Source organism: Harmonia axyridis, chromosome 2 (assembly GCF_914767665.1).
Source record: "Harmonia axyridis chromosome 2, icHarAxyr1.1, whole genome shotgun sequence".
Classification (NCBI taxonomy): domain Eukaryota; kingdom Metazoa; phylum Arthropoda; class Insecta; order Coleoptera; family Coccinellidae; genus Harmonia; species Harmonia axyridis.
Genome location: NC_059502.1, coordinates 39,305,554 through 39,332,358, shown reverse-complemented (window position 1 = coordinate 39,332,358; position 26,805 = coordinate 39,305,554). Strand labels below are relative to the sequence as shown.

The following is a 26,805-nucleotide window of genomic DNA, read 5'->3' as shown; positions in this document are numbered from 1 at the left end:
TTGTTCCTGCGACATCCAATGTTCGGTTAATGCCAGAAAATCTGTGTTTGTTTCTTTGGTGAAGTGCTCTAGGCTATTTTTTGAAGTACTCAGTGATTGGATGATGTGTGCCACTGTGTAATAATTACCATGTCTTCTCTACTTTGTTTGGGTGTTTTCATTTTTTTCACTGCTCTGATTTTCGAAATAAATTTCGGAAAGAAAATTCCCTTATGAGTACACCCTCTGGCCTCATTTCTGCACAGCATAATGATTTGAATGCTTGTTCTGTGGGAACGCCTATACTAAATGCAGAATTTTTGCCTTGGGTATTTAGTTTTTTCACCTCCATTCCATCCATTTTGTGGGTCTCCTGTAGGTAATCTTTTATGTTTTGTTCTGTTATGTCCTTTCCCTGTATTTTTCCGACGTAAATCCATTTCTTTTTAGTTGCCCCTTTTATAGTTGAGCTTTCTATTTTTTTGTTTCCTGTGCATATCAAATTGTTCTTGTTATTACTTCGGTTTTTGTAACTTATTGTGAGCCATTCCTCCGCTTTTTGGCCTGTTTTATTAGATGCAGGATTTTCGCTACTGTTGTTTTTGACGCTTTGTTTGTTTACATTTGATTCTTTTTGCTTGTCATTTTTGACATTACTTGTCATCTGCGGTAGTTCAGTTGTCATTTCAGCATAGGTAGGTGTAGATTTACTGTTACTGTTTTGTTTACTTTCAGTTGTGTTTTCTTGATTCGCATTGTTTACTTTCTTTATCTCTTTTTTCTCGTTTTTTGTGTTGGTTTTTTCACTTTGTGTTTTGATCTTTTCTAGTAGTAGAGCATTATTATCCATTAATATTTTATTCTTTTCTTGGCTTTCTTTGAGTAATTCTTTTAAGTATGAAACATCCATGTTGATCAAGTTGTTTTTACACTGGATTTCTCTTAATTCTCTGGCAAGTTTCTCGATATTACTCTCTTCGTGCTTGCACATCGTTGATTTCTGGTTTGCGGATTGTTCCATACATTTGGGGTGAAAAATTTCACAGCATTTGTAGCACTTTATTGAATCTACTATTTTTTTCTTGCACTGAAAGCATTTAAACTCTAATTCTTTGCAATTTTTAGTAGCATCGTCTTCACTAACGTCACCGTCGTGCGCCATTTTTATTGATTTAATTAATTAATAATAAATTAATTATTAAATATTACTTGTTAATGAATTACTCAAGCACTGAATATTTTGATGGATTATACAGTGCTTGAAGTTTTCTATAAAAAATCATCGGATTTGCAATTTTTCTTGTAAACTTCAAAATTAAAACGTTTAATACCTATATTTCTAGGCCAAAACTCAGTCTTATAGAGTTCATCTTTTCTTTGAATAGGGACCTTGATTAAAAAACTCTTGAGGTCACTCCTCTTTTTCAAAAAAGATAATTCTTTCACTTCAACAGGTTCCTCATTAAATCCAGGTTTCGACGTAATATATTTCACTATGTTTTCTTCTGTTACATGTGGATTTATTCTGTTGATGAAAAACCATGCTTTCCTTTCTTTTGCTGAAAAGTCCTTGTTGCTGATTCCTGTACCTAATATTTTTGGTTTGTTTTGTTTTCTTTTGACAACAGTCGTTCATTATTTTGTTTATTTCGATCTCCTTCTCCGTCTACTTCTTTGTCATATTGCTTATCTTCCGTTCTTTTGAAAACCTATCGAAGTACATCTGTTTGCGACATTTCACCTCTTAGTTCTTTTGTATCACTTCTAACGTAGATCTAACGTAACTACTCTTTGACGATGTATTTCCTTCTCTCTTTTCTTGAGTTTCTTGTATTTCAATCTTGTTTATGTTTTTTTCACTTGTGGAATTATGTTTTTTGTTTTTTATAATCATATTACTCCTGTCCGATTCCAGAAATTTAAATTTATCTTGCAGTAATTCACTGTTTTGAATCAGAATTCGGTTCATTTCTCATTACTGTTGGACATCAACATCTAAAATATATTAAAAATTGGTTATAATTCATTTTTTTCCCTTATGTCTATGCTCACTTACTATTCTAGCAATATTCCTTTAATAAAAACTCAAGTCAACTCAATAAAATAAAAATCTTTACGAGACTAGTAAGTGAGCATAGATATAAGGGAAAAAAATGAATAATAATCAATTTTTAATATATTTTAGATGTTGATGTCCAACTGTAATGATATACAATCTCGAAAAAGGCTTATTTTACGCCGAAACATATGTTGATTTCACTGAATAAAATGTAAATATTTGAATTTCAATGTGCTCTAAACCCAAGGAAATTACACTTTCAATAAATCAAATATAGCACAAGAAATATTACCTTTCCTATATATATATACAGGGTGTAACTAAATAAGTGTAAAACATTTAGGGAGGTAATTCCTCATCGAAAAAAAGATAGGATCTTTTATATAAAGAAACTTCATTGGAGCATCCCTTGTTAAGATACAGCCCCTTGAAGGGGGTACATAAAATTTGTATAAAAATTTTTTTCACAAAAAAGTTACAATATTGAAATTAACCTGACGTTTTCTACTACCAAAAAGACACTTAGCCAGTAATTTATTTGGTTTACCCCATGGTTGTAAAGATAGATAGATTAGTTTCGTATTTTCGCAGTTATAATGACGATGTATTTCTGTAGTTGTTCGTGAAATAATTTCTTGCTGCGAACTGGTTCATTTTGGGCAAAACACACAAGAGACATTTGTTTAGAATGAAACAGACTATCGGGAATAAATTTTTAAATGGTAAACGAATAATAAGACAAAAAGTTACATTGGAAATAAAATTTAGGGGTTGCGTTTTCCACCCCTCACAACCATGGGGTAAACCAAATAAATAACTGGCTAAGTGTCTTTTTGGTAGTAGAAAACGTCAGGTCAATTTCAATGTTGTAACTCTTTTAGTGCTTGTGAAAAAAATTGTTATACAAATTTTATGTACCCCGTTTAAAGGGCTGTATCTTAACAAGGGATGCTCCAATGAAATTTCTTTATATGAAAGACCCTATCTTTTTTTCGATGAGGAATCACCTCCTTAAATGTTTTACACTTATTTGGTTACACCCTGTATATATATATATATATATATATATATATAGTATTTTCTTTATTTGGAAGTGTCAGGTTTTTAATGAAGTTGTTCAGTTCATATAAAAAAAATATATAATTATACGTTTCGGAGAACACTCTCCTTCTTCAGTAAAAATAACTCATCTGATAGTTTACAATATGAAATAATAATTAAAATTGGGGCTGTAAAAAAACACAAACATTTAAAATAGTGTACACAATAGTTTACTTCACAAAATAAGTTAATTAAAATAAATGTATCTCACCTTCAATTTCTCGTCATTTCACAATATTGGAACGTGAATGTCAAAGTCAGTTTTCTTTGGTATGTGTCACGTTTTAGGTCTTGTCTTCTTCTTTTTGTTGTGTCGGTTTTTTAAGGAGTGGTACATAAAATTGACTGAGTTGTTTTACGTCTTGTCTATCATTTACTGTTTTTTCCAAGTTTGATTGTATGTGTATCATTTCCCATATTTCTCTCTGTTTTCGTTTTGGCTCTATTGTTAGTATTTTTGTCTCGTCATAGTCGAATTCGTGTTTTTTTGTCTTTTTATGTTTGTTCAGTGCCGTTGTTGCGTTTTTTGTGTATTTATGAGCGTTGAGTCTGTCGTGTAATCTTTGTGATGTTTGTCCAATGTATTGCTTGTCACAGTTTTTGCACGGAATACTGTAAACTAGATTAGACTTCTTAGATTTGGGTGTTGAAGTTTTTAATTTAGTGAAAATCTCCTTTATTTGATTTTGAGGTTTATGGACTAATTCGATGTTGTGGGGTTTTAATATCTTCGTTATTTTATGTGATAAGTTTTTTGTGTAGGGAATTGGTATTCGTGTTTTTTGTTCTTTCTTTTCCTCAGTTATTATCGTGTTGTACAGTCTATGTATTCTTTGGTTTATTAGTGGTGTAGTCATCTTTGTAGGGTAGTTGTTCTTAATAAGTCGGTCTTTCAATTCTTTTATAATTTTTGGTCTCAATTCCGGTGATGTAAGTTTTAGGGCTCTGTCAATGTATCCAATTATTGTGCCTCGTATTTGTCCGGTGTGATGGTTGGAATTATAGTCCAAGATGCGGTCGGAGTTTTGTTTTTTATTTTTCCATTTTGTTAGTATTTTGTTGTCTTTGTTGATGAGTGTCATGTCTAAGAAGTCTAATGTTTTGTCTTTTTCCTGTTCGATCGTAAATTGTAATAGTGTATGAGCACTGTTGAAGTCGCGTAAAATGTGTTTCATTATTGTTGGTGTAGTTATTAAGAGACAATCATCAACATATCTCCTGAAAAAGGCTTTGTTGTTGTACTTTTCCATGATTTTTTGTTCTATGTGTTCCATTACACTTTGGGCAATCACACTTGATATTGGGGTTCCCATGGCTACTCCCTTAATTTGTTTGTAGAATTCATCTCTATATTGAAAATAGCTGTTATTGATTATAAGTTGAGTTGTTTCTGTGAATTCATTTTCAGGTATTTCTGTGTGTGATGTTAGTTGGTGCCATCTTTCTTTTATTGTTTCTTTCACTAGCTCAATAGGGATATTTGTGTATAGAGATACTACATCAAGTGAATATAATTTATCATTTTTGTTTATTTTTAATTTATTTAATTGTTCTTTTAGCTCTATTGAGTTTTTTATGTAGTATTCATTGTTACTGGTTGTACGTGTTAGTATTTCCGCTAGGTATTTTGATAGATGGTATAAAGGTGATTGGACACAAGACACTATTGGACGTAAAGGATTTCCTTCTTTGTGGATTTTAGGTAATCCGTATATTTTTGGTGTTTTGCTGTTGTGTATGATCAATGTTTTGTAATCAATTTCTGATATGTATCCTTTCTCTTTCCAATTCTTTATTATTTTGTTGTTTTCTTTTTCTAATGTTAGCGTCATGTCTCGTTTAGTTTTTATGTATGTAGTATTATCTTTCAATAAAATGCTCATTTTTTTCTCGTATTCCGTGTTTGTCATGATTACCGTCTTGTTTCCTTTGTCTGCTCTTGTAATTAGTAATTCGTTGTGTTCTTTGAAAAATTTTTTTGTTTTGGTAAAGTTAGTCAAATGTTTGTTGTGTCTCTGTTTTTGTCCCTTTATGTTTTTTATATGTGAACTCAGTGTTTGTGATACTTTCATTCGTATGTCATTCTGTTCGTCTGTTGGTAATTTTGTGATTCCTCCTTCAATATGTGCCAATATTTGGTGTGTTGGGACTTTTCCGATGTTATTGTCTTCTATGGCAAATTTTGCTCCCAATTTGAGAGTATCAATTACATATGGGGGGAGTGTTGTTTGTGTGATGTTCTCTATTGTATCGTCTGTCAAATATTTTGTGTCTCCTTGTATGTTTGTTCTCCTAGTCAGTGTTTCTAGTTTTTTGTTGTGGGTTTTTGTACATTCTGTTATTATGTATGTCTGTCTTCTATGTATTTGATTCGTGAGTTCCTGTATTGTTTCCTCTGTTTCACTGTTCTGAATGTTCTCGATAAGATTGTTCATTTCTTTACCCATTGTATTAATTTGTTTAGTGGTGTCTGTAATTAGTAGGTTTATCGTGCGTTTGATAAAATTTTGTTTTAAAATCTCAAAATTTCGGGTGAGATACTTACAGGTAAAAGTGATGTGTTTGGTTTTGAATCTTAAAAAATTTGGACATAAATTCCGATGTTTGCATTTCAATAAAAATATCCTCCTTGCTTGCATTTTTGCTATCTTTTCAGATAATTTCAATGATTTCTTCATTTTCGATTGTAGGTGGCCAGTAGTACTTGAATATGTTTGTCTGGTTGCCGACGTTTCTATTTTGGTGTGTTGTTTATATTCCGTATCTATTGTAAACAGTGCAAATCTTCCTCCCTTGCATTTATATTTTGATCATGTTATTTACCTGCTTTTTAATAGTCAATAGTATTTTCTTTATTTGGACACAACAAACATTTGACTAACTTTACCAAAACAAAAAAATTTTTCAAAGAACACAACGAATTACTAATTACAAGAGCAGACAAAGGAAACAAGACGGTAATCATGACAAACACGGAATACGAGAAAAAAATGAGCATTTTATTGAAAGATAATACTACATACATAAAAACTAAACGAGACATGACGCTAACATTAGAAAAAGAAAACAACAAAATAATAAAGAATTGGAAAGAGAAAGGATACATATCAGAAATTGATTACAAAACATTGATCATACACAACAGCAAAACACCAAAAATATACGGATTACCTAAAATCCACAAAGAAGGAAATCCTTTACGTCCAATAGTGTCTTGTGTCCAATCACCTTTATACCATCTATCAAAATACCTAGCGGAAATACTAACACGTACAACCAGTAACAATGAATACTACATAAAAAACTCAATAGAGCTAAAAGAACAATTAAATAAATTAAAAATAAACAAAAATGATAAATTATATTCACTTGATGTAGTATCTCTATACACAAATATCCCTATTGAGCTAGTGAAAGAAACAATAAAAGAAAGATGGCACCAACTAACATCACACACAGAAATACCTGAAAATGAATTCACAGAAACAACTCAACTTATAATCAATAACAGCTATTTTCAATATAGAGATGAATTCTACAAACAAATTAAGGGAGTAGCCATGGGAACCCCAATATCAAGTGTGATTGCCCAAAGTGTAATGGAACACATAGAACAAAAAATCATGGAAAAGTACAACAACAAAGCCTTTTTCAGGAGATATGTTGATGATTGTCTCTTAATAACTACACCAACAATAATGAAACACATTTTACGAGACTTCAACAGTGCTCATACACTATTACAATTTACGATCGAACAGGAAAAAGACAAAACATTAGACTTCTTAGACATGACACTCATCAACAAAGACAACAAAATACTAACAAAATGGAAAAATAAAAAACAAAACTCCGACCGCATCTTGGACTATAATTCCAACCATCACACCGGACAAATACGAGGCACAATAATTGGATACATTGACAGAGCCCTAAAACTTACATCACCGGAATTGAGACCAAAAATTATAAAAGAATTGAAAGACCGACTTATTAAGAACAACTACCCTACAAAGATGACTACACCACTAATAAACCAAAGAATACATAGACTGTACAACACGATAATAACTGAGGAAAAGAAAGAACAAAAAACACGAATACCAATTCCCTACACAAAAAACTTATCACATAAAATAACGAAGATATTAAAACCCCACAACATCGAATTAGTCCATAAACCTCAAAATCAAATAAAGGAGATTTTCACTAAATTAAAAACTTCAACACCCAAATCTAAGAAGTCTAATCTAGTTTACAGTATTCCGTGCAAAAACTGTGACAAGCAATACATTGGACAAACATCACAAAGATTACACGACAGACTCAACGCTCATAAATACACAAAAAACGCAACAACGGCACTGAACAAACATAAAAAGACAAAAAAACACGAATTCGACTATGACGAGACAAAAATACTAACAATAGAGCCAAAACGAAAACAGAGAGAAATATGGGAAATGATACACATACAATCAAACTTGGAAAAAACAGTAAATGATAGACAAGACGTAAAACAACTCAGTCAATTTTATGTACCACTCCTTAAAAAACCGACACAACAAAAAGAAGAAGACAAGACCTAAAACGTGACACATACCAAAGAAAACTGACTTTGACATTCACGTTCCAATATTGTGAAATGACGAGAAATTGAAGGTGAGATACATTTATTTTAATTAACTTATTTTGTGAAGTAAACTATTGTGTACACTATTTTAAATGTTTGTGTTTTTTTACAGCCTCAATTTTAATTATTATTTCATATTGTAAACTATCAGATGAGTTATTTTTACTGAAGAAGGAGAGTGTTCTCCGAAACGTATAATTATATATTTTTTTTTTATATGAACTGAACAACTTCATTAAAAACCTGACACTTCCAAATAAAGAAAATACTATTGACTATTAAAAAGCAGGTAAATAACATGATCAAAATATATATATATATATATATATATATATATATATATATATATGTATATATATACAGGGTGTTTCATTGGTAAATGCACATACGTAAACCTGACCCTAGACCCCTAGACGAGTCCAAAAACCTATATATAATAGGTCTAATCCTCCTCATAGCCGAGATTCAGGGTGGTTTATGAATTCACCAATATTTTCAATTCCTTATAACTTTTACTTTTGAACCACCCATATACTTGCATGATATTTAGAACACACGATTCACTCCATTAGGTCCATCGATTAATCTTTAAACTAATTTAAAAAATCAGGTCCGTATTAGAAAAATTTGGAACTTTTCACAAGTCTCTCGTTTCGTATTATCTCGTCCTTTTCAGCGGTATGGATCTGATCCATTTTTTGGAAACCTAAAACAACTGAAATAACTTTCATTTTTTTGTAGAGAAATAATTACTTTCACAGGAAGGGACATTACATATCCTAACCATCTTTCTGAACCTTGAATCAAGCTCAAAAGGTATTCTCAGGAATATAAAGTTATCCAAAGAATATTCACTATTACACTAACAAACAAATTGATCACAGAACTGAAATCACTGTATTTCACTAATTTTACACTTTATTTTTCACTGAAACATTCACTAAACATAAACAAAACGAAAACACATGTGTACATACCGGTCTTCTGCAAAGAACTATAGCTCCACACTCATGTTTCCAGATTTACCATGTTCCAGGCTTGTTAAATGTAGAAGGCTACGAAGTGAGGCAAGTCTAACTTCAAGCTTTGCTGAGGGAGTTATATGCATAGCTCCTGTAACATCACTATAGGTAGAGATGAGCGATACCGTGATTTCTAGATCACGTTGTGAAACGTTCCTGTTCCTTTATGATATCAGTGAAATTAAAGCGTGACGTGATCACCGTTTAGGTATCGGTTAGCGCCTGTTCTCCGTTCCGTGCAGCACTGGAAGTGGGGTCACCCCACTCCCAGTGCTGCACGGAACGCTAACCGAATCCGATACCTAAACGGTGATCACGCTTTAATTTCACTGATATCATAAAGGAACAGGAACGTTCACGTTTCACAACGCTAAGCACGGACCGTGCTTGTTATTATTATTTGTATGAATCACCCAAACCTTAGCTCTTTTGTCTTTCTGTTAATTCTTTAGAGGTAACAGATTTGTGGAATATGGATATGAATAATTTTGAACATCGAAGAATAAATAATACCTACGCATAAAATAATTCACATGTGAATATTTATTGATAATATTAAGTGGCTGATACTGCATCAAATAAAATAAGAGAAAAACAGAAAAAGTAACAATCAGAAATGTACAAAAATATAGTAAAACCAGTTATTGAATAATTAAATTTCCTAAATATATTTGATATTTTCTATTAATTTCTGAGCTAATCAAAGAATTGTGAAATCTCTAAATGAAAAGGTATGATTTTTAGGACATCGAATAATAAATAATAAGCCATATGCATATATTCAGACGTTTATTTATTTATTTAATAATAATGATGAGTAATCAACCTCCAAACAAAATACACTCATTTTATAATTGTATATATCAAAATAGTTAAGGGGCTCATACTGTAACAAAAAAATAAGAGAAAAATTAAAAATTTCACAACAAAAAACTCAGAAATGGGTAGTTAAAACAGTCCCTAAATAATCGAATTTCCTAACTATATTTGATAAATTTTTCGAGAGAAAAATACAATTATTCCTATTCATTCTCCACCAACGACATATTACAATTGAGGAAGAGAATCATTTGAGTTTTTTTATTAGTTAGCCTGCTTCGACGTTCTGTTTATATTTGTCCGGCTTTCGAAAACAATCGTTCGCACTGAACTTATGTTGCTAGAGTGCATCAATAAGTGCCGACAAAGGTTCCGAAGCAATAAAAACATCAGGCTGGCAGGCTGGCTTCATAATTTACGATTGCACGGACGTTGATATGCCAATATCTGTGAAATGTTCAAACAGTGATCCCATCACGCTCTGTATTCGTTTTTCGGAACCGTGACTACCTGTGACAGTCTGATATCAGTGATTAAATCACAGTTCGTGAAATATCGCTCATCTCTAACTATAGGCCAGCTTTTGCAATTTCTGCATCTGCTGCGTGTGGTGACCTCTTCGGTTTTCGTCCAAAATGCTGAAGACGCAAAGGTGATTGTGGGGCGTAGTACTGTTGTGTATATCAATGCCATTTCCGGTGTCACGTTCAATATATTTCCAGAAAGACATGGGGGGAAGTAACTGAGGACATCATCTGAGCAGCAATGTTTCCGAAGAATCAAGTTTTAATTGAAGAAAAAAATTGCTAAAATCGGGTACAAGAGAAAAGAAACTACAAACTTTGTTGAGATTTGGTCTGTTTCCCTAATTTTGCCAGTTTGTATAGTTTTAACTGACAATAATCGCATTTTTGATAACCTTATTGATTTATGGCTGTGCATAATGCTGTTACGGATAGTTCCTATTTTATGTGGCTTAGTATATTTTTCCAGAATATTATTAATGAATTTTTCAGGTTATCGAAGCAGGAAACAACTAGAAGAAAGAAAACAAGAATTGAAATATCATTTGAAAGAACATCCCATAAAAGAGTCCAAAGAAACCCAAACATCAACAGAAAAGCAAATCAAATTTCCAGCATGGATTCAACCTCCTACAATAGACCCATACCCTTGCAATTTTATCAATACCATAAAAAAAAAGTTACAGCTAGTTGTTAATTCTCCAGTGAGATCTAAAGACATCGGAATCCAAAGTTCTCTATTGGAGTCAAGGTCCAACACTCAAAAAAACGAAAAAACAAAAAAACGAAGATTAACTAATGAAAATTTGAAGGCAGATAAAAAAGGTGAATCTGATTCCAATCCTCAAAAGGTAACAAATTTGGATGCTGATGCTCTCCAACATTTCGCTCTAATTAATTTCAGGGAAAAATATTCACTAAACAACAAAGGGAATTTTAGAAGTGATAGTGAATCTGATACATCAAAAAATATTCCAGAGATTTCAACAGAAAGTGGTTTAGTTTCAGATGAAAAACTCATACTTGTTAGTGAGAGAAGTGATAGGGTTCTTTCCATTAATACTGACAAAATTAAAAATTTCACACTGAGAAAACCAATGGATGAAGACTTCTCAGACAAACAAGGAAATATTTCTAAAAGATCTTACACTTTCAACTTCTCTGGAGAACATATCACCAAACACGCAGATATTTCTTCAGAGAAGATACAAACTGAAGTCTCATGTTCAAAGAATTATATACGATCTCCAAGAGATTCTATTCTTTCTTTTATTATTAGTGATGCTACAAAAAACCCTTCTGTTACCAGTCAAAGAAATAAACAAAAATCTGAATGGACTTCAAATGAAGAAATAAAAACAGAAAAATCCAACCATTCTTATTCTAGAGAAAAAGAAAATTCTAGAAGAAGGTTAATTTTCAACCAAAAAGAATCCATCACATCAAGGAGAAGTACTTATGATGATGAGAAGGATTTTGAAACTAATTTCAAAAATTTAAATTCATACAAACATAATATTATATTACCCTCCAATCGATCCTCAGATTCACTTAAAACAAGTCCTGTCGAACGATTTTCTGGAGACAATCAGAATTCTAGTCATTTATCTAGTCACAGTTCAAGACATAGTATAAAAAGGAATAGTTCTTCAAAGAAAATTGAGGAATCTTTAGGAAAACAAGTAACTCAATTAAAATCGCCTAGTTTGGAAAGTCTAAGCAAAGCTATCAATGAAAATACGAACAAAGAAATTAATAGCGACTCTTCTGAGGTTATTTTCACAAGTTCTGGAATCTCAACAAATTCCACAAATTCTACAAAATTTTCTAATCCCAACTTTTTGAATATTCCATTAGAAGTAAAAAATAAAATTGACCATCCAGAAGTGGAAATTAAGTCTTTATTGAATACTTTAACTAGTGGCAAGGTTACTGAGATCGTTTATGACGGAGTTGAAAAAGAGCTTAATATTACTACAAATAATAAAAATAAGGAGTTTGAAGCAACAGAATTGGAAAAACAAAAAGATTTCAGTGAGAACATAGAGTTGAAAAAACTTGGAAATACAACAAAAGCAAATGAAGTTAATTCTCAAGTGGTGAAAGATTTTAAAAGTAGAATTGTGCAATCGAAGGTTTGTATTAGTTTCTTGATTTTTGAAGTTGAAGAAATTTTGAGTAAGGGCGTTCAAACCTCGGTAATATATACCGATCATCACGTTAAATTAGTATTAGATAAATTTTCAGAGTAATAAACATAGATAGCATGGGTATTCGCTGTGTTCCCATCATGGTTATCATGTTAGATAGTGTTGAATAATAACTATCCTCCATTGTTAGTAAGAGACCAACGACCAGAGGTCCTTCGGACTAATTTATCAGTTACATTTTTACTATAATAATACATAGTAACACAAAAAAATTATTTCATTATTTTATATTCCAAACTGGGTAAAAAAATCTGTCTTCGGTATTTTCTTGTTGAGGTATGGTCATTATCTTAGTGGTTAATATGTTTTAATTGTTTGAGAAATCTGTGAAGTAGAGTATTCGATCCTCAAAGTGATAAATATAGAGGGAGCATATCGTCGGCTAAGAGTGTAAATCTGCTAAGTCCATTTTGAAAAATTTCACAGGAGACCAAAAAAACCGTACAGTACAGTGTTATAATAATAATAATAAGAGAGTTTATTCATGAAAATACATTCAATAAACTCTATTGAATGTATTTTCATGAATAAACTCTCTTATTATTATGATTATAACACTGTACTGTACGGTTTTTTTGGTCTCCTGTGAAATTTTTCAAAATGGACTTAGCAGATTTACACTCTTAGCCGACGATATGTCATTTTCAGTAAGCAAATTTTGTACCCAACATGAACTAATTCGACATAAAGCGCGCGGAAATGAAAACAGATCAGTGATACGATATTTCACTCAATGCGCGAGTTTCTCCACAAAGAAAGCACTCCTTATGTCCCTTAGTGAATCAACGTTTCATATTTACTCAAAATATATTGAAATAAATACCCTAATATATCAGAAATTCAGAAAACAAACTTCAAGCGCGCCAAATGACGTGAAACAACCGATGACACTAATAGAGCAAAAGTTGCCCAACCTTGGATTGCAGCAGGTAGATACAAAAAAAAATAATATTCTGCTTATAAATTCGACAATTAGGAAAAATAGCCGATTCCAAATATTCAAACTTGCATATTTAATTGGGAATCACTCAAATAAATATATTTCATTCAATATAATATACATTCATAACAATATAGTAGAATTGTGGATTTGAAAATATATCACAATCAAATAACATAATCTAACCATGGTGGGGACATGTAAAAATTGCGTATACTGCCTCTACCTATGTTTTTTACTCTATGATTCGATCTTATAGATTCAATTTCAATGGTCATACATAGTAAAGTATTTGATGAAGAGTTGCGTAGTAAATTGTTTGGGTGTGTCGTTAGTGTATTGTTCTTTAGTTCATTTGTCTTTGCTATTTCTAAATTTTCTAAAGCATTTATTTACAGTTTTCTGTAGGCCAGCTTGCTCAAGTACCTCACTTTGGTGACATTTTTTCTTCATAGTTCTGTGAAAGATTATTCAATTCATGATCAATTTGTACCCCTAAGTAGTTTATTGAAAATGAATGGTTTCCCTTCTTTACCTCAATTTGTTCTCATCCTCCTTTCTGAATCAGTTCTGTACTCATTCAAGCAGATGTTGTATTTTCTGTGTGATCAGCTTAGAGTTGTTTCATGGATAATCAATACTCTATCATCTGCAAGCTGTAGAATATAGTTATCAGCAACTTCTATTATCATATCATGACAGTAAAAATTGAACAGTAGTGTACACAGTAAAGGGAACCTTACAGAGTACCTTGTTCAAGGCAACAGGTCTGATAAGCACTTACTACTTTCACCAGCTATTTCCTGCCTTACAGAAAACATTTGCACAACATATAATGTAATATATTTTCAGATCCACAATGATATTATGCAATTAAAAATGTATACAATGTTGAATGGAATCTATTCATTTGAATGATTCTCGGTTGAATATCAATAATTTGTTTTCTATCATTTTATTCACTTTAGAATTTGTGATAAGAAGTATTTCCTTTATCTACTTGCATAAATCCAAGCTTTGGTATTTATGCTACATTATTCCTCGCTATCAATCATGGATTGTTCCGGCATTTTCTGATGTTTTAATTTATTTACTTCAATATATTTTTTGAATTATTACAAACCTTTCAGTTAGGATAGGACGGTAGTGGTGTGCTCTTTGCGGACAAACCCGTGAATTGAGTCAAGTAGTGTATCGCTAGTTGGTCCCTGAAATGTGTTTTGATTCCGTTCCATCTGTCTGATTTATTAGTATATGTTGTGGAAAATAATGGCTTACTAAAAATGTCGTAGACTCCTTGTATATATATATATATATATATATAATTCGTAAGAAAATTATTGATCGCAATATATCTAATAGATAACAATGTTAGGATGTTTCGATCTAGGAAATTCAGTGATACACTTTTATATCATCCAAGCTTTCGGTAAGACTTCTTACCTTTCTCAAGGATATATATTGTGGTTTTATTCCTTCCTGTTGATCTTATTTCAAAATATTCAAAAAACAAAATAGATCGAAACATCCTAACATTGTTATCTATTATATATATATATATATATATATATATATATATATCCTGCGGTAGATAGGTCCTCTTCTAATAGCCCGATTTCATGGTATAGCTCCTCCGGTTGCGATAGGTCCTCCGTATACGGACATCTGGCAAAATTTCAGCCGGAGGACTCATGGATGCTTTTTGTCGATTTTGAATACTTTAGTTGCGAGAGTCGCCGCTCTGTACTAGGAGAGCGCTCTCACGCGTATATTGAGGTGTATATTTTTGATCATTCTACAGAGGATCGTTCCTCCTCGATATAAATCACTTTTCATCACTCCGTATTTTGGTCTTCCGTAGTTTCGGCAACACTGTATTCGTTCATATCATATGCTTCGTGTAGAGTATAATCGTATATTGGTTCACGCGTTGAATGCTTTATTTCTTACGTAAAATGGAACCATAGGTCGTACGCGAATTCGAGAATATTATAAAGTTTTCAGTGTAATTGTGAAGAATTTTGAAGTCTATGAACTATTTATACATACTTTTGAATTAACACAATTATGATGATATTTGTGGTGTATTATTCACGAGAATTAAAAATTAACATAATAAATTGAACTTAAATCCATGAATTCTATGCTGTATTGATTTATCAAGTCAAATCTTGAAAAATGAATAGGTAATTGATTAATAATCAATTCAAAGAATCAATGAAGTGAAGTCAAGTATTATTGAGCACTCGTTCATTCATGCGCCAATTGAACACTTGAAAAGCATAGTACTGTTTATGGTCTTCTAAAGTACAAAAGCTCATTCTGTTAAACCAAGGATCTACTAAACTAAATACTTGAATAAGGTACTATTACCATGATGAAACAGCTGTTTTCTGAAGGACTATTCAAAAAATTGATAACAGCGAAACTATAAGGACAGTGAAAAATAATGTATCCAGTAGAATCAACGCAACACATGTTAAGGTTTTTGAATTGAAGGCTATTCAATTTTTATAGATATCGATTTTTCAGAATTTATTTCTTAGATTTTGTTGCCTTCACGAGTGAAGGATAGTATCCTCGAGCTAAAAATAGTGTAACAACTATATACTATATCATGTGAATATATCTCACCTTCTTTCGATTTTTCAATAGAAACAACATGGTTTTATGAAGGGAACGGGTACGGAAACGGCGATATATGAGTATGAGAATTATCATTTAATGAAAGAAAAATCGAATGATTATTCGAAAGTGAATGAAAATGAATGAAGTAAGTGGTCGAAATGTCCACCATTTTGTAAAATGCACTTAACGGTTCTGGAACCCATACTTCTTATACATTTGCTATTTCGTCTTCTTGAATACCTTCCAATACATTCTCAATCTTCTCGCGAGAAATCACTATTGTTGGATTTGTCATTTGTTCCGTCGAAACAAATTACAGAATCGAACTTTATTTTGATATCATTACGATTTAAGTTTTGCAAGGCTTGGTATTCAAATTTAAAATCATTGTATTCGCGTCTCTTGACTATTTTATTAACAGCAGTTTTTGATAAATTGCATTCACTACAGATCCGTCCCAAAGAAAATTGGATAAGGGCCAAAATCACCTGAAAATCAACTTTGAATGAGATTGTATGATCTATCGTTGAATTCAGCGTTAAAAGTTATTTCGAAAAATTTCATGAAATATACAGGTCCGTATTGAAAAAAATGAGGGTGAGGGTGCCCCAGAGAGCACGAAACGTTGGATACGAAGTCTGATTACGTCAAATTGGGAACAGTTTTGTGTCGAATAAAAAATTCCTGTCACATTTTTTGATAATATTTGAAATAAAGTGGGAAAAAAAGAAAAATCAAAATGACATAATTCACTTTTCTTATGATATCTCAATAACCGGCCCTGATAATCTCGATTTGTTTGAACTGCTTGATAATGCTTCTATGCATGCATTTTTTTCTCCATTTGACCGACATTCTAACTCTTATGGTTTAAAAGTTACCAATACAATCCCATTGAAAAAGTGGCCACTCTGTATATAGCGATTTCGAGAATAAATATCTATCTATTACAAAACGTACCTAAATTGCAGAAATTGAGGAGAGTCATTTTCAATGGCTTGTCACAACAGTTTATTATACGAAATAAAAGTCGAAATAAAATGAAGAGAATGTTGAGTCGAAACGACTCCCACCTTAATTAATAAAAACGATTGAAAACAGAATATTCTTGTTCTTATTCAATGGATACTTAGAAACTCATTAAATGAAACAGAAAAAATTCTGACAGTACCTCGGTCATCCCGTATTATTTCACCTCTTTTGTCAGACATTCAACGACCATTCCAGAAAAAACTCATTCGACTCGGCTAGATCGAATATGTTATCATTGAAATATCAGGTGTTCTTTTTCGATATCCTTAGGTAATGAATTTTCAAATTAAATAAGAATAGAATTCCAAATGAAATTTTTCAAGACGCTCGAAATAGTCATGCTATATTTATATTCAAAATGTCAACTCAAATGGAAATATTGGGTGATTATCTTCCATGTTTCTTTAAAAGAATTATTTCATCAACTGGATATGAAAACTTTGTAATATTCCACTTTCAACATATGAGTCCCATACAAAATTTGCGCCATTCAAACAAAAACCTGATCTTTACTCTATATTTTCCGCTCTTTTCAAATTTCAATTCAATTGTTTTTATCTTATATACCGAATAATTTTTTTCACCTGACACGTAAATTGAATTTTTCGATACGCGACTGCAATTTTTCAATTTTTTTTTTGTGAGCTGATGGAAAATGCTGTTAAATATCAGCGAAAAATTTGCCATTTTATAGATGACAGTTCAAAATGTGCCCTCATTTTTCTGATTTTTATTTTTTTTTTTATTTATTTTTATTTTATTTTATTTGAGTTGAAAAGAATAAAGACATTCCTTCAAGCTAGGTTGACATGGAAAGAGCATGACGTTCGATGATTTCATTTTCTTTTTCACGGGAACGGAATGACGTATATTCGTATCTCTTGACCCTATTTGGCAAATTTATGTTGTTTCTTCGTCGGCACAAAGGGATGCCGACCAGCCCTAATGACCGCACGTGTCTTTCAGCGTCAATCTAGATATTTTTGACTATGATGCTGCCCTTTTTTATGGGAATTAACTGTGTCGGTATTCCTGCCTGTTGTTTATTACCGAATTGCATCTCATTCCGAATTTCTAAACATATGATATTTGTTGATCAATCGCAAAACGTTTGTGGCTCTATTTTCATAGGACTTTTTTCATCCAAGGAATCTCCCTTTTTCGTTTTCCCTTGCCGTTAATATTTTCACTAAAATTTTTGTCTGAGAATTGTTTTATATAGTGAGGCTATATACAGGGTATCCCGGGAAGAATGCGACAAATGGATGCATAAATGAAGGTCATCATGAAGGACTCGTATCAAGATCGCCGTTTGCTATATACAGGGTGATGTTAACCTTATAAGTGAAATTTCATAGTTCAATAACTCTTTAACTAATAGACCGAATAATTTCAAATTTTGAAGTGTAGTCACTCTACTATCGCCTTCCTTCAATATTTCCGAAATCGCAAACAAATCACATCCGGACTTTTTTTATTTTCGGAAATATTGGATCACCCTGTATGTGACTTATATTTCATCTCGAATTCGTAACCACAAATAATTAATTCATAGAGAAAATTTCCAAAATAATTTTCGGCACGCAGGTAGCTATAGCTTCCCACCTGGTGATGTTGGTTTTTGCCCAAAAACCCATTGGGTCATCCTGCTGAAATCACAAATGAAAGGCTGGCATCTGTTGTTGACTGCGTTTGTTTGTTGTTTCCTTCAAGTGTTGCTCATCCTGATACTTTTTCACCGAAAAGGCCGAAAGCCCGAAACACGTGTTTACGGTCAGCACTCCTCCTTGAGGGTATGTCCTTATTATTTTGCCTTGCTTTAAATTGAGAATATAATAGATGTGTGAATGGAGATTCAAGTTTTTTATGATCAGACATAGAAATAAGTGATAGTTTACTCAATGGGGGTGAATATCAATGAACTCATTAACTAAATAAAAAATATATATCAGAAAAATGTTCTTTTACCATTCATATGATGAAAAGCATAAAATTTTGCTACTGCGGCCACAATTTTTTTTTATTTTCAAAAATGCTGAAGAAGTCCGTCGTTATGTTATTACAGAATCATTAATTCTAGGCATGGACGAGAAATCTAGACAAAAATGAAATCGACTATTACACATGTAAAGAAATAATTTTAATCCGTGAAATGTTGAATCATTGAAAATAAGTTTAACTATAACCAACTGTACATTGATATTGACTACCACACCCGATATCCCCGAATTATTAATTCAACTATAACTCGATGACTAAATTTGGGATCTCTCGAACGAACTAGGATGAAGGGGTTGAGTTGTTAGGAAATTGATTAATGCACTTTGATGTGTGAAAACTGATTTATTGCACAAAATGAATGATAACTTCATGTACGTAACATTAAAAAAAAAACTAAACATATTATGAAAAAAAATCGGAAGATCGAACATGAGCAAATATAATGAAAAAAATTTTAAATAGTTCCTTATTATTTGAAATCAAGTCGTCACACTCTCCCCTCTTTGGAGTTCTTTTATTCTTTATATGAGTTTTAAAGAATTCGAGAACAACTTTCTTTTCTGAAGTTGTCCGAGGAATGAGAACTCTTTTTTCTCCTTTTTTGAGTTTTTGGGGTTGCTCTTTGGATATATCAGGATGGCTTCAATTACATCTTCGATATTATTTTCCTCAGATAAATCTGTTCGTCTTTGTTATCATCTGGTTCCAATATATTTTCTTCTAAATTCAGGTCGATATCGTCTAGCGATTTGCCTTTGAATTTGCCAGCTTCTCCCTTTTCCATTAAACTTGTGATCGTATCTATCTACAATTAAATTTATCTACATTAAATTTGTGATCGTATCTATCTACAATATTCAAACAATAAAAGATACTTACCCTTCTAATACTAGAACATGTGTGAACTCAACACGCTAAGAATCAATACTGACACTATGTAGTTGTTCGTTGTGAGACGATACAAATGATGAAACCGCCAATTTTTATTACCATCAATTCTGACAACACTGTCGGAAGAACTATCCACTGCAAAAAGGCAGGAGAAATATACGTCGGAGGAACTATCTATTGCACTTAGGATATGATTTATACAGTGGAAGACGCAAAGATGGTGTTATGGATTAAAGTATACACACATAGAGGAGCCAATGCCGGATTATCGAATGGAGGACCTAAATATAGGAAAGTGCGTTGAAAAAAAAATTTTTCGAGACCAATATTAGTGCGAATTCATATTATAAACTTATCAAAAAACCAATATATGCAGAGAAATCTAATATACATTCATTGGTTCTGGTAGACGACCTATTGCTGGATCATATGAGGAGGACCTATAGATACCGGGATGTATATATATATATATATATATATATATATATATATATATATATATATAGATAAGAATGTTAGGATGTTTCGATCTAGGAAATTCAGTGATACACTTTTATATCATCCAAGCTTTCGGTAAGACTTCTTACCTTTCTCATATTGCGATCAATAATTTTCTTACGAATTATATATATATATATATATATATATATATATATATATATATATATATATATATATATATATATATATATATTTGAACTTTGTGTGTTCCGGATTGGACCGCGTCTAATATTTTCGATTAAAACACCCAGACGGTTCACCTTCAACCGTGAACATCCTGGCAAAGTGCAGTCATGCCTTAATCCGGAAAACCATCCACAACATCAGACGAAATCACGATACAACCAACTCGTCACTTTATCATCACTTTGGAATTTTATCGCTTGCTAATATCCATCCTATTATCTGGGACACTTATCTTAGAATCTCTATCGAAAAGGCAGATCATATAAGTGCAAAAAAGACCGATACCCAGAAGAAAAAACTGTTTTTCCTTCTCCAACACAAAATCCCACCTAAACAAACATCCAATTCCCCTGTCCTGATACACAATCTCTCCGATACGCCCATCGATCAAACCACTCGAGAGCTTCTATCTAAAGGATTCAATTTTTGTATCACCCCACACAAACTACCGACCGAAACTATCATTACTCAGGTGGAATCCGCCATATCGCACCTCCCCCCAACCGAAGCCGAGGAAACACGTCAGGACATTGCCAGCACCCTAAGGAGAGCCAAACTTCCTCCATCAAACATCTCACGTTCTAAAAGAATATGCCTCAGAAATCTCCATAATAATACCGATATCATTGTCCTTCCAGCCGACAAGGGTGACGCTACGGTTATTCTCAACACTTCTGACTACGTGGAGAAGATGTCATCCCTTCTGAACTTCAGAATACAAAACCACCCGCAGGACCCTACAACCTATCTAGAAAATAAAACCAAAGCTCTCATCACTGCCTCGAAGCTTCCGATAGAAATGAGAAAATCTCTCATCCCAAGGGAAAAATCCTCTCGAATCCCTCGAATCTACGGATTGCCTAAAGTTCACAAACCGGACATCCCTCTTCGTCCAATCGTCAGTGCCTTTGGATCCCCAACTCATCATCTTGCTAAATACTTAGCTTCTACACTTCAACCACTAGCTGAAGAATCATCATCGCATGTAAAGAATTCTTTCCACTTCATCGAAACCTTAAGAACGTATCAAATCCATGAGTCAGACATCCTTGACAGTTTTGACGTCGAATCTCTCTTCACCAATATTCCACTCAAAGAGTCCCTTGAAATACTGGAGACCAAACATCACATACCCCAGGATACATTGACCCTTATAAACCATTGCATGTCGAACACGTACTTCCTCTTTCAAGGTACATTTTACAAACAGGTGAACGGTGCACCCATGGGATCTCCACTTTCTCCAGCCATCGCTGATATTTACATGGAAGATTTTGAAACCAACGCCATCGAATCGTTCCACCTAAAACCTACTTGCTGGCTTCGATATGTGAACGACGTCTTCGTCATATGGCCACATGGACCCGAAACTCTCCAAGACTTCTTCGATCACCTGAATAATATAAATGTCCATATCAAATTCACTATGGAAGTTGAAACCAACAACTCACTCCCTTTTCTTGATGTCCTCGTAGCGAAATCCAACGATTCCTTCACACACACGATTTACAGAAAACCAACCCACACAAACCGCTACCTGAATGCAAATTCACACCATCATCCGTCTCAAATCAACTCCGTATTGAACTCCTTAATCCATAGATCCATAAAACTGACAGATAACCTACACATTCAAAAAGAAATCAACATCCTTCAAGCCGCCCTGTAGGGCGGTTTGAAGGATGCCATCAACCGACATCAGACCCATACACAACAGCCCAAAAATCCTCCAGAAAATTTCCCTCATAAAGCTTTTCTACCTTTTATCAAAGGTGTCACTGACAAAATCAGTCGCATACTACGAAAACAGGATATAAAAACAGTTTTCACAGCCGATTACAAAATTTCCAAATTTCTTCGAACACCAAAGGATACGATCGATAACGAGTCTCAAGGAGTATACGAGATACGAGATTAAAAAGATTTTAGCAAAAAATTACAACATACTTTTTTTGTTAAGAATGGATCGGTCTTTCCAAAATAAATTTTCTTATTGTAAAATATAAATGAAGAAAAAGTTATTGCTGAAAAAGTTTGAGGGGTGGCTTTTTCTATCCCTTGGAATCATAGGGAAAACCACCAACAATCGTTGTGACTGCCTTCTCGCCCTCTTAAAATGTCAGCTCAATTTCATTTTTGTGAATTTTTTGGTTTTCAAGAGAAAAATTGAAAACTACTCTTCGGGCTCCGTCTTTAGGGGGCTTCAACTAAGCGGGAAGGGGCTCAAAAAAAACTATATAAAAGACCCCACCTATTTTTTGACAAGGAGTCACCCCCAATTCTTTTTCGCAACTATTCATAATTCATATTCATAATAATTCGTGTATATATTTACTTATTTGTATTAAAAACATTGAAACACACATTTCATATACATATAAAGAGATAACTCTTGAAGATCTATAAAACCTATTGTTATAAAATTTTATGAGAGAAAAAGAAGCCGCACTTCACATAAAAATAGATGGTAACTTTTGCGCTTGATGAAGCGCAAAAAACTCACAAAAATAGGGGTAAGCACACATGCCGATGCACGACCGTAATATTTTTGATCTGAATGTTATTTTTTTTTAACTTGCCGACGCCCGACAGGAATATTTATGGCTAGATTACGGCACGATTGAACAAAGCCATATTTATATTATTTCTTACATTTAAGTTTTTTGATCTTGTAATTATTTTAGGCCAAGTAGGCAAATTTTAGGAAAGGCTAGCAATATTTTAAATATTTCCAGATTCCTCGGCATCGCTCGTTACGAGCAGTATGTATAGGTACATAAAAACCGAGTTGTGATCTTTCGAATTATTTTACCTGATGCTTCAATATTTTTTTCTTTTGATATTTTTGGGCGCCCCTGCAGACCTTGCGCCAGTGGCAAGTGCCACCTTTGCCACGCCCTAGATACGGCTCTGAGTAAATCCTATGACTAACAAATGATTATTAGGGCCAGTTGCACCATTTGCCTAAACATTGATTAAAAATTTGAACGTTGATTACTCCATGATTTCTTAAGAGAAATCAGAAATTAATCTATGTTTAGACAAATGGTGCAAATGGCCCTTATTATTATTTTCCTGATATGTATACATATTGATCTTCTGGACATATTAGTGAACACAAACATCTGGTAATTTGTTTGACTTTTCGGAAAACCTTTTTCCATTTTTGAATCAAAATTTTTGTTTGGAATAAATTGTTTTACTTTTTTCAGATTGATACTAATGAGATCCATTTGAAATTTGAAGCTGAAGTACATTTATTGAATGATTTCAATGAATCATTAAAACAATTTATGGCTGTTGAGAAGGTGAAGTTTCAATAGATTTTGTTTTTTCCATGAAGATTCATATAAAAAAAATCAAATAATTATATTACAGGCTTTTGAATCATTGAAGAATAAAAATGAATGTAGTTTTCGCAATAGTTCGAAAACTTCCTCAGCACTCATTCTTTCTGGTGATAGTAAAATTTCCTCAAATCTCAGTAAACCCATTGGTTCAACAATTAATACTTCAAGGGGATCAGAATTAGATGAATCATATATAACAGAAAATAGTTTATTGAAGCCACAATTAAAATCAAACAATAATTTGGAAATGTCAAGTATGCTGAAGAGTAGTCTTGGAAATGAAAGCTTTTCTTTAAGTGAAAATAGTCCCAACAACCTTGCTGGATTGTCTATTAAAATGGTAAGATTCATCTTCATCATAGATATTCCAATATATTCATGTTGTGTTTTTCAATTTATTTATTTCCATCTTGGTATCATTATAAATAATAAATTCCATTTATTCAATTGCACTTTTTCAGTTTGAACAATTCATAAAAGATGAAGATATTCGAATAGAGAACTTAAGGACTATAATCAAAATCAGGGAACAAGCTCTTCTTGATAGAACTAAAGGGGAGTTAGCTTGGTTGGAAATTCAACGAAAGTAAGTCGCTTTATTATTCATACTCTTAAATAATATCCAAATATTTTTTGTTTCGATTTTACTTGAAAAGAATTCATTTAGAAATTATGAATTTTTTTTTTTTTTTAAACAATATTTTACTTCTGCTTTTTATTTAAACTATAATTGTTTCATCATACTATGACTGAGTATTAATGGATATTAGTATCCATTAATAATTGATAATGGCTACAAACAATAGCCGAAACGTCGTCATTGCTGAATAAAAATAAAGAATATTTCAATGGAATATATTTGGTCACCTATACCCAATAATTCAATATAGGTATATTATCCTAACTAAGGTGCAGAACTTGCTCAAGAATAGTAAATGGCAGCATCAGAAAGCAGAATAGAGTGAATTAAAATTTTTTATATTTGTAGGCACTTGAAGGAAACCGGGAATCTTCACAAAGCTTCACTTGTCAAAAAAAAACAGAGAGGTATTTTGCTGAAGCATCAACAAGAAAGGAGAGAAATGCAAAGGTGACTTTTGTTGATTATTCAATAATATTCATAGTACTCAGGTCGATGGCCACAAATACATTTATTATTATTATTATTCATAGTATTTATTAGTATCTTAGTAAAACATGCCTTATGTTGATATTAGTAGGTCTATTTTCCATGATATGGTGATATAGTTGTTTTTTCTACTTCAGGCTGAAACAACTTCAAAAAATGAAATCGAATGAACGAAAGACAATTTTGAATGAACAAAAGAACCTAATTAAAGCTAAGTTAACATCAGAAAAACTTATATCTGAACTGAAGATTCAAACTCCAAGAAAACAAAGACCAAGTGGCCCTTTAAAAGTTTTGAAGGCTAGCGAATCACATTCTGAAGCATCTTTATCGAGAAAAGCATCAGATACAGAAGAAATATTCAGTATTACATCCAGAAGTCAATCTATCAAATTATCAGAAATTGATTCAGGTAGAGAATTTGTCTTCAAACAGGACAAAATGGACATCAAAAATATTGGAGACTCTGAAGACATAGATCATATGGAACAGTGAGTAAAAGTTTTGGTTACATTAAATTATTTCAGTATTTGAAATAGTAGCAATTTTTCGCCTAAAATCCTCTTAAGAGGAGCTTAGTAGGTGGGAGAAAAGGTGATATATACAAAGTGTCTACTTTAAAATATCCAGAACTTCAAGGCGAGATTCTACATGTGATTTTCAACAAAAAATGTCAAATAACACATGGTCGAAATATTGTCGGTAATTCTTCAATTCAACATCTTGTTTTTTTACGAAATATCTTTATTTTTTCTATAAAATCAATCTCACTCCAGTTATCCTGTAGCCTCATCAAATTTGATCACATATTTCAAAAGAACATGGAATTGGTTAAAACACAAAAAAATTTTTGTGTCAAAAAATTTCTTACTGCGGTCGTGGACCAAAATATTACAATTGTAATTACTAGTTAATTCTGCAATAGAATTTTATTGAGATGTAATAAATATGTTCGTATTAGATGTTAATTACAGACTAAGATAAGATTGAGCATCCGTGTCGCTGGAAAGAATTGCAGACTTAGCCATCTTCCACGAAGCGGTCAGGTTACACATATCTTCAGTTCATTAGTCTGCTTATCTTATTGTTAGTGTCTTCGAACGAGGTAGGTGTATAACTCATGCAATAGTTGCCAAACCTTGGATTCCAGCAGTCATATACAGAAAATAATAATAATATACTAAAAAGTTGACAATTATAAAAAATATCGGATTCCAAATATTCAAATTTGTATATTTAAGCACTCAAATAAATATATTTCATTCAATATAATATACATCCATAACGATATAGTAAAATTGTGGATTTGAAAATATATTGCAATCCGACAACGTAATCTAACCATGTTGGGGACATGTAAAAATTGCGTATACTCCCTGTATCTATGTTTAATACTCTATGAAGAAAACCTATTTCATATGTGACGTACATACATATATTCCATTCAGAAAATGTAAATCTTAGGAAAAAAAATAATTTTCTGTATTAAAATTTGTGAAATATGAAGTTAATCGTAATTTTACTAAGTGAAAATTGATCAATTGAGATTATTTGACAGCAGAGTCGTTTGATTGCGTTCAGAAGTTTGTCAGGGAAGAAAAATTAGCGAACACGTTCTAATCTTAGATATCCTGTTGGACTATTTCCAAGTGCTTCCTCGGTGCAAGTAAACTTCCTGTTTTAAGAAAATAAATCTCGTGTTTTCATCAATCCCAAAAGCTAAAATTCGTGGTGTAAACGTTCTGTGCGACCCTCAAATATCAAAATGCAACTAGCTTGTGAATAACCACTTTCATGGTG

General features: G+C 32.5%; 1 protein-coding gene across 1 annotated transcript in view; it reads left to right on the top strand.

Annotated features, from left to right (window-relative positions):
- The window catches only part of LOC123672377 (centrosome-associated protein 350-like), a 73,417-nt gene that overhangs the window by 17,877 nt on the left and 28,735 nt on the right, over window positions 1-26,805 (top strand). The window contains exons 2-7 of the mRNA XM_045606466.1: window positions 10,630-12,272; window positions 23,739-23,834; window positions 23,905-24,216; window positions 24,338-24,462; window positions 24,865-24,966; window positions 25,143-25,496. Coding sequence (XP_045462422.1) covers window positions 10,630-12,272; window positions 23,739-23,834; window positions 23,905-24,216; window positions 24,338-24,462; window positions 24,865-24,966; window positions 25,143-25,496 — 2,632 coding nt within the window. The remainder of the gene's footprint in view (window positions 1-10,629; window positions 12,273-23,738; window positions 23,835-23,904; window positions 24,217-24,337; window positions 24,463-24,864; window positions 24,967-25,142; window positions 25,497-26,805) is intronic.